Source organism: Marmota monax, unplaced genomic scaffold (assembly GCF_021218885.2).
Source record: "Marmota monax isolate L192 unplaced genomic scaffold, Marmota_monax_Labrador192_F-V1.1 WCK01_AAM20220418_F8-fsc00050, whole genome shotgun sequence".
Lineage (NCBI taxonomy): Eukaryota > Metazoa > Chordata > Mammalia > Rodentia > Sciuridae > Marmota > Marmota monax.
This window is the reverse complement of record NW_026694552.1, coordinates 2764698-2779279: the sequence shown is the minus strand read 5'-3', so window position 1 is coordinate 2779279 and position 14582 is coordinate 2764698. Positions and strand designations below refer to the sequence as shown.

At 38.6% G+C, this 14582-nt stretch overlaps 1 protein-coding gene and 1 pseudogene across 1 annotated transcript; one reads left to right on the top strand and one right to left on the bottom strand.

The window, feature by feature from the left end:
• The first annotated feature begins 2046 nt into the window (after window positions 1-2046).
• On the top strand, window positions 2047-13995 carry Rab9b (RAB9B, member RAS oncogene family). Its single transcript, XM_046420836.2, has 3 exons — window positions 2047-2210; window positions 8854-8930; window positions 10596-13995. The coding sequence occupies exon 3, from the start codon at window positions 10638-10640 to the stop codon at window positions 11241-11243; it is 606 nt and encodes a 201-aa protein (XP_046276792.1). The 5' UTR covers window positions 2047-2210; window positions 8854-8930; window positions 10596-10637; the 3' UTR covers window positions 11244-13995.
• On the bottom strand, window positions 8395-8742 carry LOC124076729 (small ribosomal subunit protein eS26-like; annotated as a pseudogene).
• Window positions 13996-14582: the final 587 nt, after the last annotated feature.

Genomic DNA, 14582 nt, shown 5'->3' with positions numbered 1-14582 from the left:
CAAAATAATCCATTGGGGTAGAGAATTAAAACATCAATATACTTACTTTTCTCATTTTGAAAAATTTCTATGTTGGAGTATTTTAATGTACATATCTTATAGGTACAAAATAATGCATAGAATATGTTGTACATGTATATAATCTATAAATACATATAAAAATGTTGAGATTTGTCTTTTGTGTTGCTATAACAAAAGCCCGAGGTTGACTTATGAAACAAAGAAATTTATTTGGCTCATGATTTTAGTGGCTGGAGGATATGAACAGCATAGCACCAGCATCTTGGTGTAGGCCCTTCAGATGCATCACAGCATGCAGAAGGGAAAAGGTAAATGGCTAAGTGCAAAAGGGGTACCTAGTGTGCCTTCATTTTATAACAACTTGCTGTTGGAAAAGTGTCCCACTACTGAGAGACCCAGACCACTCTTCAAGAACAGCATTAATCCATTTATGAATGTGGAGCCTCCTTGAGCTAATTACCTTTCCACTAGGCTCCACCTATTAAAGATTCTACCACTTAAACACCCCCACACTGCGGACCCAGCTTCCTGCACATGAACCTTTGGGGGATAAACTATATTCAAACTCTAGCCGGGTCAATGCTCAATCATTTTCTGTCTTTTATTTCAGATTAGAATGTCTGAGTAAAAATTTAATTTAGAGGATTTGTGTGTATGTATCTTTTCTCCATCAGAAGAGTATTATGCTATATTTGTGTGGGAAGTAGTGCTGGTTTAAATTAAGAACACAAGGGATTCCGTGAAATTGATTTATTTTATTTAAAAATAACCACAGTTATCGATGATACAGCATTTATATTCAACAAATATTTTGTGAGTATATCATATGCATCTAGGCTCTGTGACTATGCTAGTGAACCTAAATAATTCACAGTCCTTGACCTCATTGGGCAATATAGCTTAGTGGGGGAAGAAAACTATCAACCAAATAATTATACTTTTTAATTTACCACCATAAATGATAACTGTTATAAAGTAAAAATACAGCAAACTGCAGGAGACTATAAGATAATAACTTGAGGCACTGTCTCTATTCTGATGTTATGGAGCATGGTTATCCTGAGAAGTGATGTTTAAGCTGGGACCTGGTGGGATTGATTGAGTGGTGTTTGACTTGTGAAGAGGTAGAGGAAGAGTGGTCTAAATGGTGAGAGGTTGGGTGTGAAGGCCTTTCAGGGGCACATGATGAATACAGGCAGTGCTACACAGACACAGGTTTTCAGACAACAGAGAAGCTTAAAAGATGAATCTGATTCATAGTGAGGTGGAGTGCAAGTTAAATGACCTCGGGAGATTTATCTTTGATTCCAGGAGGTGAGGGGAATCACAAGCTATTTGACAGTACCAGAGACATAGGATTTGACAGTACCAGAGATGCAGGTAGGCACAGTTGGAACACTGAATTCTACCCCAACAACAATTCTGAGAACCTCAAGTAATGGTGTCTGTGGTCCCCTAGACAATAACTGGTAAGGATAAAGGGCTCTGTGTCTTCTGTGCCTAAGCTACAGATGTGGTGGGACTTTCCTTTTGGACTGTCATGAGAATTACATGAGCAGTAACCACCTCCAGGGACTACTAATGTTGTGATTGTATTTCCTGAGTTATTTGAAATGAGAAGATGTATGTGTGTCCCCTTGGCAAAAATGAAAGGATTTGGAGTTCCGGTAAACGCGGTGGATCGGTGGGTAACTGCAGGGAATGGGGCTGTGGCTAGCTCTGTCTGAGGACCTTAAGCCCCTCGTTGCAGAGGAGCTAAACCAGAGAGTAATGTTTGACGCCCATTGTGCCTACTAATAATAAGGCTAGGGGAGAGGAAGGATGATGAGGGAGATCAGGGTTGGGCACTGAGCAAGAAATAAGAACGAGATAGCCAGGGAGCGCTCTCCACGTGGAAGGGCGCGAAGCGGCCACAATGGGTCCCCAGCGCCAAGAAAGGGGCACGAGGAGGCGGCGCGGGCCCCGCCCCCTCCCCTGGCGGGCGCGGGCGCGAGACGCTGCGCGGCGGCAGCGGCGGGAGCGAGCGGCAGCTGTCAGGCCACAGAGGTCCAAGCTGCACTTGCTGCCCCATTGAGGACGAGGCAGCAGCAGGAGCTGTGACGGTGTCGCTGAGGAGCCATACTCGCGGCACGCAGAACTGACCTGCCTGGTACCCGCAGCCCTCTCCTTTCTCCTTCCCATTGTGTTGGGTAAGGTGCCTGTGCGTGGGCAGAAAGAAGGGCTAAGACTGGCGGACCCGGGAGGCCAGGAGGTGGGGGCCTGTGGGAAGAGGGAGAAGGGACCTTATAGGTGACCCCCAGGGCCACCTGCACCTTAGGAAAAGGGCCTAGGCTCTGCTGGGGTCGGAGTCGGGGATATTTGATGGTGGAGGGGGCGTTGCTGAGTAATCCGTAGTGGCTGCCAAAGCCCGGCAGAGGCGCAGAGCTCCTTGGGGAGCGGGTGTGGCCCACTGCGCATGCACCACAGCTGACTCCCTCTAAGAGCTGGGGGGTGAGGTGAGAGGACCTGGGTTCTAGGTAGTTGGGACTATACGTGGCATCTCACTTCCTAAGTCCCGAATGCTAACAGTGCAGATGAGGTACGTTTGCCAGCATTCCTGGTCTCCTAAGCGAGCTTCTTTAATGTCATCAAAACCTTACCTACCTATATTGGGGGTGGGGGAGTGGCCTAGGAACAGTGCCAAATTGCTACCTAGTGTGTCTTTGGGCTTATAGCCCCAGAGCTGTGGTTGTGAAGAGCCAAAGATTAGACATGAAATTCTACATTGGACCCTTTGAGTTGCAAATAAAATATAAAAGTGGGCATGAATGTAGGAACAGCATTTCAGTGACATGGCAGCTATGACATTTGTACTCATAGCAGGTATATAGCTGACAACTTGTTTCTACAAAATGAATCTAGTGCGTCATAGAGCTTTCCCACTTCGAAACACCTCCCCCCCCCGCCACACACACACACACACACACACACACACACACACACCAAGCATCAGGTTGTATTAGAAACAATCTACATCTTTTTATGTTAAAGGATCTGAAAGATCCAATCATTTCTTATTTGTGTTGGTTTTTACATATGTTAAAGAAAGCCACACTCAATTCTCCAATTCAGTATTTCAGAATATTGTGCTAGAATTCAACAGAGAGTTGAATGGCCCTAATCAGTTTGTTGCAACAAGATGGGCTTTCCCCACAAATCCAGTTATGGCTTCTCCTCTGTGCAGACTTCCACGAAGGCTACTCTCATACACTGCCTAACCATCCCCTGTTGCTCTTCCCCCACCCAGCCCTGCAGTACACATCCCTTTCAAGACTTGCTCTCAAACAATATGCACTACTGATTTTGAGCACAATTCCGTCCCATGGCAACTGGACTGACATTGTCTGTTTGCTTGTCTGCCTCTCTCCTGTCATCACACTAAAGTGTACTATTTTCAAAGGTTCAATCTTTCTCTTCATTGTACTGCTTCTCCTTCACCTCCACCCCCACTCACAAGCATCTCCAACTAAATACAATAATTTTAATAGCCTGTGTGGGTGCAGGAACAGCAGATTCAAAAGGTTTCAAGTGTGCTGAAGAACAAAGAGCTGGGGATTACTGAATTCTCAATTCACTATACTGTCCAAGACTGAGACCCTAATTGGAGAAAAAATGAATAAGCTATCTTCAGAGAGTGCTTGTTAATCTGTTTGGGGGTAACAAAGGGGAATTGCATCTCTTGGATATTTGAGTCAAAGCCAGATCTTTCTCTGAATAAGATTAAAATCAGAATAAATATTTTGGTGCAAGGGCTGGAGTTGTAGCTCAGTGGTAGGGCACTTACCTAGCATGTGCAAGGTCCTAGGTTAAATCCCCAGGGCTGGGGGAAAAAATTGGGTCCAAATCATAGCCTATATAGGACTACAAGGAATGCATACAGAAGTTGACTTTTCTATTAAATGTATTTTTAATTATCAAAGTTTTTTGCCTTCTTAATCCTACCTTCTTTTAAGGTTTGGATTAAATATGGCATATTCTGGGGGAGAAAATTATTTCATTGGTTTTTATACTATGCAGGTTGTTTTTTAATTTAAATATGTAATGAAGGACATCATATTCACTTTCAAACATTGACAAATAATAGTAGGGATGATAGCATCCATTGAAAACATGAAGTAATTTGCTCATGATATTTTTTTGGTACTGGGGACTGAATTCAGGGGCACTTGGCCACTGAGCCACTTCCCCAGCCCTATTCTGTATTTTATTTAGAGACAGGGTCTCACTGAGTTGCTTAGCATCTCACTTTTGCTGAGGCTGGCTTTGAACTCATGATCCTCCTGTCTCAGCCTCCCAAACTGCTGGGATTATAGGTGTGTGCCACCATGCCCAGCTGCTCATAATTTTAGTAGTAATGGAGATAGTGTTTGAAATATTTATTAATTTTTAAAATGTGGTAGGGGAAGGAAACTAGAGCATTTCCAGATGGAATTCCTATTAAATCCTGTCTGAAAAATGATCCAGTGAAGTTCATCACTTCTACTCTTTAGGGACCTTTCATAAAATAATATTTGGACATTTTATAGAACTGTAGATCTATTGTATCTTGGCATTAATTCAGAGGCATTAATTCTCCTGCGTGATCAGTTAATTCATAACCAAATCTTTATTGATTATCGCTATGAAGGTGTTGCATGCTAAAGGGGCTTCAGAGAAATATACAAGCCAACATGGTATTACACGCCTAGAATCGCAGCTACTCAGGAGGCTGAGGGAGGAGAATGGCAAGTTCAAGGGCAGCCTGCAAAGCTTAATGAGACCCTGTCTCAAAATAAAGAATAAAAAGGGCTGGGGATGTAGCTCAGTTGTAGAGTACCCTTGGGTTCAATCCCCAGTACCAAACACAGGGAAAAAGATATATACCAACAGAGGTCTTATTATCTGGGAATTCTTTTTGTACTTTTCAGTTATACATGACAGTAGAGTATAATTTACCTATTTATACAAACATGAAGTACATCTTATTCTAATTAGGATCCTGATATTATGGTTGTACACGATGTAAAGATTCACTGTGGCATATTCATATATGTACATAGGGAAATTATGTTAGAACCATTCCACTGTCTTTCATATTCCTTTAAAATTCCTTCAGGAATTTTAAATTGATTGTGTAGGAAATACATACATTAAAATTTTGTTAACAAAATCAAGCAGTATAATGTCAATTATATAGAATGAGTTTTTTAATTGAGTCATAATATTTGGATACATCTGTGGGGTACAATATCATAATTTTATATGCATACATAATATGTAATGATCAAATCAGGGTAGTAAGCACCTCCATCTCCTCAGACATTAATAATTTGTATGTTTTGGGAACTTTCATATTCTTCTAGTTATTTTGAAATAGATCATAGAATTTCATAGACAGTATATACCCTGCTTGAGATCTTAAGTTTATATGTTAATTTGTAAACTTGAGGGAAAGTCCTTGCCTTAAATACTTATGCATTTCAAATTTCATCATGGGTGTTCAAGTGATGAAGCTTTACAAAGATTGGGTAAAGTGAAACCAGAGACAGGCAGAGAAGAGCCAGGAAGCTCTCAAAATAAATTGGATATGAGGAGATATGGATCAAATTGAGGATGGAGCTGGGCCTTGTGGCTTGTACCTGTATTCCCAGATATTTGGGAGGTTGAGGCAGGAAGATTGCTTGAGCCCAGGAGTTCAAGGCCAGCCTGAGCAACATGGTGAGAATAGTGAGATCTTGTGTTAAAACAACAACAAGATGGTAGAAAAGGGCATTTTAAGGAAATGTCAATAGGATTTAGTGACGGAGACAAGCCTAAATTTCATTCATTTCTACTTCTAGTGAACAAATGGGAATTGGAAACATCAGGGGGTGGGTAGAGGATCATCTTGGTAAGAACACAGCACACAATAAGACACTCAAATATCTCCTCAATGTCAGTAGCAGGATTCGACCCAAGATCCTTTAGGTCCTTGCAGTGCTGAGATTCTGTGCCATAGGCAGATGCCCAAGATTATTCAGAAATAAGTTTTTCTTAGCTATGGAAGAAAGAAAAGAAAAAAAAATTATCCTCTAACTAGCAAGCCCTTTCTGAGAAGGGTGAATACTGAGACAGAGATCCCGACCAGTGAATGAAAGGGGATGGAGGAGCCAAGGGAACAGAAATCTCAAGCCAACACTTTCAAGAAATGCTTACAAATATTTACAAACATCCTAAGTTGTTCTCCTCTAAATCCCGTGAGTTAAATAGGGAGGGTATTACCAGGTCTGTTTTTGTAATAGGAAGATATTGAAACAGAGGAAGATTAAATGACCTGCCTAAGTACATAAAATAAATGAATAGTGTCACAGTGAGGAAGACCCTGATATCCTATTGGCTGCCAGCCCAGTGATTTTGACAACGGAATTACATTGGTTTTCCTCCTTTATCCCTGGCACAAAGCCTATGTACCCAGAAGGTATGCGTGCACATAACCAAATGGAGAAATGTACAACTGAAGCATTATCTCAGATAGTTATTAATACTTAATCATTATTCCTGGAGCTGAGTATTTGGTTTCCATATTCATTCAGTCCAAGAACCATCTATTGAGTTTATCCACAGCCGAGAAAGTAAGGTTAATGAGTCATTTAATGATATGAACACCTGTTTGCTAGGAACTTCAGGAAACTCACTTGACATGCACCATTAATAATAGCAATCAGTGTTGTGCCCAAGTTGATACTTCCTTCTGTTACTTTTTAAAAGAGTTAAAGAGTACTGAATTGTAAAATTATCCTATAGACCAGTATGAAAAATAAGTGTGAGCTGGGGTGTAGCTCAGGGGAAACTCACTTGCCTAGCATGGGCATGAAGACCTGGGTTCAAGCTCCAGCACCACAAAAAAATAAATAAATCAAGAAACAAAGGAAGGAAAGAAGGAATAAAGGAAGAATATAATAAAGAGATAATAAAGAAGTGTGCTGACACTTGTTCCACCTCCATTACAAGAAATGTTTGTTCCTGGAGCTAGATTCAACAACATTTTGAAAATCAGATAAAAATTTTTTAAATCAGATAAAAATAGGACAAAAAAATTCAGGAGTTGTAGGAGACTTGAGAATTCTATAGAGTAGATACAGATCAAGAAGGAAGACAAAGCCTATTAATTTAGGAGATATTGTTTAAATTCATAATTACTGATTTACATGAACTCCTGATTATTTTTTAAATAGCATGGAATTACTAAACCTAGGATTTTTGTAAAGCTTCTTTATCCCTCAGTAAGAAAGAACACTAAACAGTTCTAGGAACTGTTTTTCTTTTGAGGCCAGTACTTTTTTAAAATTTTGTACCAGGGATTAAACTCAGGGATACTCAACTACTGAGCCACATCCCCAGCCATATTTTATATTTTATTTAGAGACAGGGTCTCACTGAGTAGCTTAGTGCCTTACTTTTGCTGAGGCTGGATTTGAACTCACAATCCTCCTGCCTCAGCCTCCTGAGCCACTGGGATTACAGACATGCGCCCCCATGCCCAGCTGGTGCTACTGGTGCCAGTACTCTTGATGTTGCTTCAATAAGACTCTTACCATAATTAAGTATAATATTAAATGAAAGTATGTTTGAATTAAATAAGGCAAGCTAAATATTAACACCTGTGTTCAAGATGATGATTTAAATTAACGAATAAAATAATTAGCCAAGAGTATATATTGTAAACAGGAAGCCCACAAACATAATTTTATTTTCTGCTCTGATCATAAGAAATCAATGAGACACAACCTCAAGGCAGATTGGTGAGTGTACTAATGACTTTTTGGAGTTGAGAAGGTTGGTAGGTATAAAGGGAACGAGTTTTATTTCTGAATTAATATTTCAAAATGTTTAGATTCCTCTGTTCTTTCTTTTTACTGAACATCACCTATTAGGATTATCAGCTACTCTCTTTGATTTACTTTTATTTGAGTGAAGAATTCAATAGAAAAATGACATCATTTAAATTTTTTTTTCTTTTTTTTTTTTTTTTTAGTTGTTGATAGACCTTTATTTCATTTATTTATATGTGGTGCTGAGAACTGAACCCAGTGCCTCACACATGCCAGGCAAGTGCACTACCGCTAAGCCCCAGCCCCAGCCCTGACATCATTTTTAAATTATATAAAGTACACTCAAATTAGGAAAAGTTAAATTTTTGTGATAAAATCGTGTTCATTTTAACATCTGAATCAGTTTGAATTCAAGTGTATTCGTGAAAAGTATCCTCTGAAAGTTAGTCAAGATTGCTTGAATGTATTTTCTTTTTTCATTATAATTTCCATTTTATTTTTTTATTTTTCCCTGAGAATAGCTTTTCTTCACTCCTTCAGGACCTTACATGGGCTTTGGTGGAAGTTATGGGGCAGCGCCAGCAGGTATAAATCATCTGGGTGGGGGTGTTCCGTCCTTCCAGGCTTCCCAAGATTAGGAAATCACCTTGCTGTGAATGGTACAACTGACACAGTAATGCAGTTTAACAAAGAGCTTGGGAAGCATGTAAGCATTAAAAACACTCTCCAGAAATGTCCTTGATGGCTGCAGCTTCTACAATGATGTTTTGAATGAGGAACTTTTTAATGGCCTTGTCCTGAGGTACACACTGGGTACAGTTCATACAATGAATAGGGTGCACAGGCCTTTTTTGGCACAAACATTATTCCTTCTTTTTTTTTTTTTGTTCATCTTGGAAGCAAGAACCAAAGAGAACTTGAATGTATTTTTATATAGAGACTTACCTTAATTTTATTATGCATGCTTTTTAAAAATAATAATGTTTCTCATTCTGTTTTTTAGAATCATAAAAAGAAAAAAATAAAGCAACAACTGGAAAAAAGAAAAAAAGATTAAAATTTCGTCAAAAACCTGACTAGGTAGGTATGTCATGGGGGTACACTCTGGATTTTGATATTTTAAAATTTGATTCATTAAAAAGAAATATTTAAGGGCTGGGGATGTGGCTCAAGCAGTAGCGCGCTCGCCTGGCATGCGTGCGGCCCGGGTTCGATCCTCAGCACCACATACAAAGAAAGATGTTGTATCCGCCGAAAAGTAGAAAATAAATATTAAAAAATTAAAAAAAAAAAAAAAAAAAAAAAAAAAGAAATATTTAAGGCTGGGGCTAGGGCTCAGTGGCAGAGCTCTTGCCTAACATGTGTGAGACACTAGGTTAGATCCTCAGCACCACATAAAAATAAATATATAAAATAAAGGTATTATGTGCATCTACAATTAAAAATATTTTTAAAAAGAAATATTTAGAAAATTTATAGTTAGTACACATACATTTCAAAATAATTTTAAGACTACTAATTTTTTAAAATTATATTTTAAATATCTGTGCTTCAAGAAGCTCTTTGGTATGTACCCCTTTGATTAGTAATTAGTTTTCATCCCTTTGGGTGTCTTGCATAAATATCACTCAATTAGCATAATCATTGTTGAGTTCCTACAGTGGACCTAATGTGAAAAAGTACCTAACAGAATATGGCAAAAGGTACTTGTTCAGTAGACATTTGATCTTTGTACTGTAAGATATACTCTGGTAGTCTATGAGTCAACATGTTGAAGAGGTAACAAGAAAGGTACTGTATAATTATTAGCAGTTAGATTTTCACCATGAGTTTTCATATGTTGCTTTTATGGAATTAGAACATACATCCAAACACTGGTTAGCTATTCAATATTTACTTCCTTAATAATCTGTTATATTGATAATCAGTTAGCTGTCATCAACTTAAGTGTCTGTAGCAATGCAAGTACAATGTGGTAAATGCCTGAAAAAAACTTGACATTTTTCTCTCTTCCATATTCTGGGGTCCAGTCTAATTCTGGCCCAGACCTCTACTTACAAATAAAAAAAATACAGCTTATTTAAGCCTGGTGACATAGGCCTGTTATCTCTGTGTCTCAGGAGGCTTGAGGCAGGAGGATCACAAATTCAAAGCCAGCCTCAGCAACTTAGCAAAGCCCTAAGCAACTTAGCGAGACCTTGTCTCCAAAATAAAATATAAAAAGGGCTGTGAAAGTGGCTCAGTGGCAAAGAACCCCTGAGTTAAATCCCTGGTACCAAAAAAAAAAAAAAAGTTTATGCAGCTTTCCCTCCTCAATACTTATTGAATTTTTACATCCCTGAGGAGCAAATTTCAAACCTCAAATCAATTTCATACAATTTGTCTCTCGTTTGGAACTCTCCAAATTGGAAGCTACTATGATCACACATTTGAGTGTCATTTCTGTTCTAGGCTCTCTCCCCTAGAATAGGGTCACAACTGAACCAAATTATAGGACCATCTGCTAGTTGGTTTACTCATGGCATTCAGCCATTTTCCTGGCACAGGCAAAAGATTTGAGAAAAACAAGACCTGCTTTCCCCCATATGCAAAAAGTGTTATTTCTTCTGCTATTCTATGTCAATTAATGAGTGTAAATCAACAGAAACTAAATTAGAAGACCTCATATTTCAGAGAAATGTGCTATAAAGTTGATTTCAGTTTCAGGTTTAACTGTTTCCCCACCACTTTTTCATATATTTTCAGGTTCTCTTGGTTACAAATTCCTCCCTGTCTGGTGCTGCAACAATGAGTGGGAAATCCCTCCTCTTAAAAGTCATTCTCTTGGGAGATGGTGGAGTGGGGAAAAGCTCGCTTATGAACCGTTATGTAACCAATAAGTTTGACTCCCAAGCTTTTCACACCATAGGGGTAGAGTTCTTAAATCGAGATCTGGAGGTAGATGGACGCTTTGTAACCCTCCAGATCTGGGACACTGCAGGACAGGAACGGTTCAAGAGCCTTAGAACACCGTTCTACAGGGGAGCAGACTGCTGCCTCTTGACCTTCAGTGTGGATGACCGGCAGAGCTTCGAAAACCTTGGTAACTGGCAAAAAGAATTCATCTACTATGCAGATGTGAAGGACCCTGAGCACTTCCCCTTTGTAGTTCTGGGTAACAAGGTAGACAAAGAGGATAGGCAGGTAACTACTGAGGAAGCACAAGCCTGGTGCATGGAGAATGGGGATTACCCTTATTTAGAAACAAGTGCCAAAGATGATACTAATGTGACAGTGGCCTTTGAAGAAGCTGTCAGGCAAGTGCTGGCTGTAGAGGAACAGCTGGAGCATTGCATGTTAGGTCACACCATTGACTTGAACAGTGGCTCCAAAGCAGGTTCTTCATGCTGTTAAAAAAGTGTGTCCTAAAATTGGTCAATCAGTAGTGTAAGAATTACTGTGCCCCTCTAAGTGTGCACACACACACAAGAGAGTAAGAGGTAAGGTTCTGATTGGAAATCAGAACCTTTCAAATTGAAGTTATAGAATGATTAAAAAAAAAAAGCTTTATTGAGCCAAGTGTATTTTGCGTGATTTCTGCTATTTTCCCTTTCTGTGTGTCTCAGAACACTTCAGAGAGTTTTAGTCCTGAGAGACTTAAATATTTTTAAAAATCGCAGTTTAAACCTAGAACCCAGCCGCATGAAGGAGTTAAAGAGCTACAGCTATCCCTTAAGGCGTTCCATTAATCAACTAGCAAATATCACCATCAGACTCCTGCCAAATAGTTTCTGACATTTCTGCCAAAAGGAAAAACACAAACAAACTCTGAGCTATGTTATGATAAAATAATATACAAACAAGAATTTCTAAGCTTGAATTATAAAGAGATTATGATGATTAGGAATATAAAAGTTTAAGATGTACACTGATTTGTTTAAGTCCTTATATATGGTTTACTCCCATCTGAGATTTTCAAAAAAAATACCATCTCAATATGAGATTCTAATGATACCGGAAATTAATTGCAATCCTGTGATCTAAAGTTACAGGATACTAGTGAATGGATTATGCTTAAATATTCCAATCACCCCTGCAAATAAATGGTTGATCTGCTTTTTCTTCGTAAGTCTACTGTTGCTACATAGAGATGTTGCTTCTCTGACAACCTCTTTTCAATTTAGCAGTGCTGCTTAGTATATGGCTTTGGGTGCAGTGTTCCCTGTTCATAATTTAAATGGTCCTTTGGTTCACCATGCTGGCTTAAGGAGAAGGCTTCAGAAAAGTTTGGGAGATAACAGGCTTTTCTCACCAGGTTTGAGTCAAGACTCAAATAAATTTAGTAGAGTAGAAGGAACTGATTTCTTATATGTAGTACTGTATGTTTGGCCAACCAATCTAGGACACTGAAGGTGACAAAAGAACAGATTTTAATGTTGTGTTGGAATGAATTTCTTATAACTAGAGTTGTCCAACAGTGGAATAGATTGCCTTAATAGTGAACTCCCTTCCAGTGAAAATACTCACTGGATGATCATCTGTTAAAATACTATAAAAAGAATTTCTGTATTGGCTACATGTTTAGCATAAGGTCTTTTCCAGCTCTAAGTTCTGTGAATTTATAAACCATGTCAGTGCCATGTTGTGGATACATTTATCTGAAGATAACAGCTAAGACTGCAGAGAGGGACTTTAAAAATTCTCAAACCATTCTGTGATCAGCTTTTAACAGCAACTACATAGCTTTTTGCTTTTGCACTAATAGCAGGAAAAATCCTTAAGCTCTTATACAAACTGCCTAAAGATAGCATATTAAAAATGAAAATGGTTTGACAATTTTTATTACCATGACTGCCAATTGTGTACTGTATTATGAGCATGCAGTCTGGTTCTTGTTGGTTGATCTGATCATCCTGCATAGTTTTAATCTGTACTTAAAACATCTATGATAATAATCATGACCCAGTGTAGTAAGGGACAGTTAGAAAGGACCCTCAAAAGAGGGAACTTTCACAGTAATACAGCCTAGAACTCTCCATTGTAGCCACATATGGAATCAGCCTTACATGTGGGACCTTATGTGCTTTAAGAGCTCTGGGACTTTTTGGCCACATAGACAAGAGGAGACAGTTTCTCAACTCAGTCAAACTCAGTATTTCCAATTCATATATAGTCCTGACCCCATTGTCCAATTAACTTTGATGCCAGAAGTCAAAGCCAGAACTGGGACCCCACAGCTCTTAAGTATTGGTTCCTATCCTGCCTATGCCTATAGTGAGCCACACTGGTTTTCCAAGTCCTATGATCCTTTTGCTACAATCATGTTAGAGTGAAATCTGTATGTCAGAACTGTTAAATGCTAAGTATTTTTAAGTGCATGAGACCTGGGGCCTTCTCTTTTTACTTGCACTCTGCTTATAATAGTTTCTATTTGTAGATCTCAGGCCTTCGTAAAGACCTCCATCAATTCACAAAATTACTTGTCTTGTAGAGTGGCATGTGGTCATTTGAGTAAAAAGTTACATGGGTATTTAATTCATAGGTATCCTGTTCATCCAAGAAAAACTGTTAATTTTATTAGCAGGTCAACTGAAGCCCCTTTCTTCTTAGCCATACCATGTTTTTCTGCCAAATTACTACACAATATATGAACAAAAGTACTTAATGTTAAGTTACAAAAACAGTGGCATTTGGGTGCTGGCATATAGTTTAGGTAAGATTAAAACACCAAAGGCTGATGTCTGTGTGTACCAGGAACTGTGCATATAGGTTTAGAATTTGACTGTGTACCCTAGAATGTTCAGTGCAATATTTTCAATAGGTGTTTTTAATGAACACTAGATTTTTGGAATAATATATTTCTAATTAGAAGTATAGTGTTTTTCAATGGTCCATTAAAACATCATGCAGAATATTTATTTAGTTTATTGTCATGTATTGGCTAACTTTCAGGGGGCCTCAGATTCCATATGTCTTCAGTGGATTGACAAATTTCAGGTTCATTTGTGCCTGCCTCAGCCGTCTCTACATTATCTGAGGTATTCTACAATCTCTTGTTGCAGGTGCTGCTAAAAAATCTCAAAATTGTGTATCAGATATTTTCTTTCAATTGTATAAATTCATCTGTGTGAATAAAAGTGAATAAAAGTGCATTTTAAATAACCAATATACGATGTTTATGTTTCTTTCCTCCCTCATTTTGAGGGATTTGTGGGTGTGGCAAATAGTATTTGTCCATCAAATCACTTTTTTTCCCAGATGTACCTGATGTGTCCTCCAGATCATATTTCATGTGATAAGTTCCAAGCAGCTCTACCTAGTAATCAGGCAGATACTGCTGTATTGATTGGGAAGCAAACTCAAAAGATTGTAGTGGGGAGCTTCCTTTTATTTTATACCACTTCCTAATGCATGCAGTGTATTAGGAGTAGAAATCAGATCTTAACTATTTCTTTAGTACAATTTAAAATTAGTGTTAAAATATCATAAATAGAAACAAAATATAAATATTCCTTTTATATTCTTGACTGGTGAATTGTCCAGATCTTAGAAAAATATGAAAATATAGGTGAAACAAATCAGAAAACAAAGGCTAATTTTGTTAAATATTCTTATCTCTTGACTCTCACATAACAGACATTAAAGATACACCAGCATTTGGGCCTGGGGTTGTAACTCAGTGGTAGAGTGCTTGCCTAGCACGTGTGAGGCACCAGGTTCAATCCTCAGCACCACATAATAAATAAATAATTA

Bases quoted from the DNA above. Each gene is read 5' to 3' on its own strand.
- Rab9b (XM_046420836.2), top strand. From the start codon at position 10,638: ATGAGTGGGAAATCCCTCCTCTTAAAAGTCATTCTCTTGGGAGATGGT.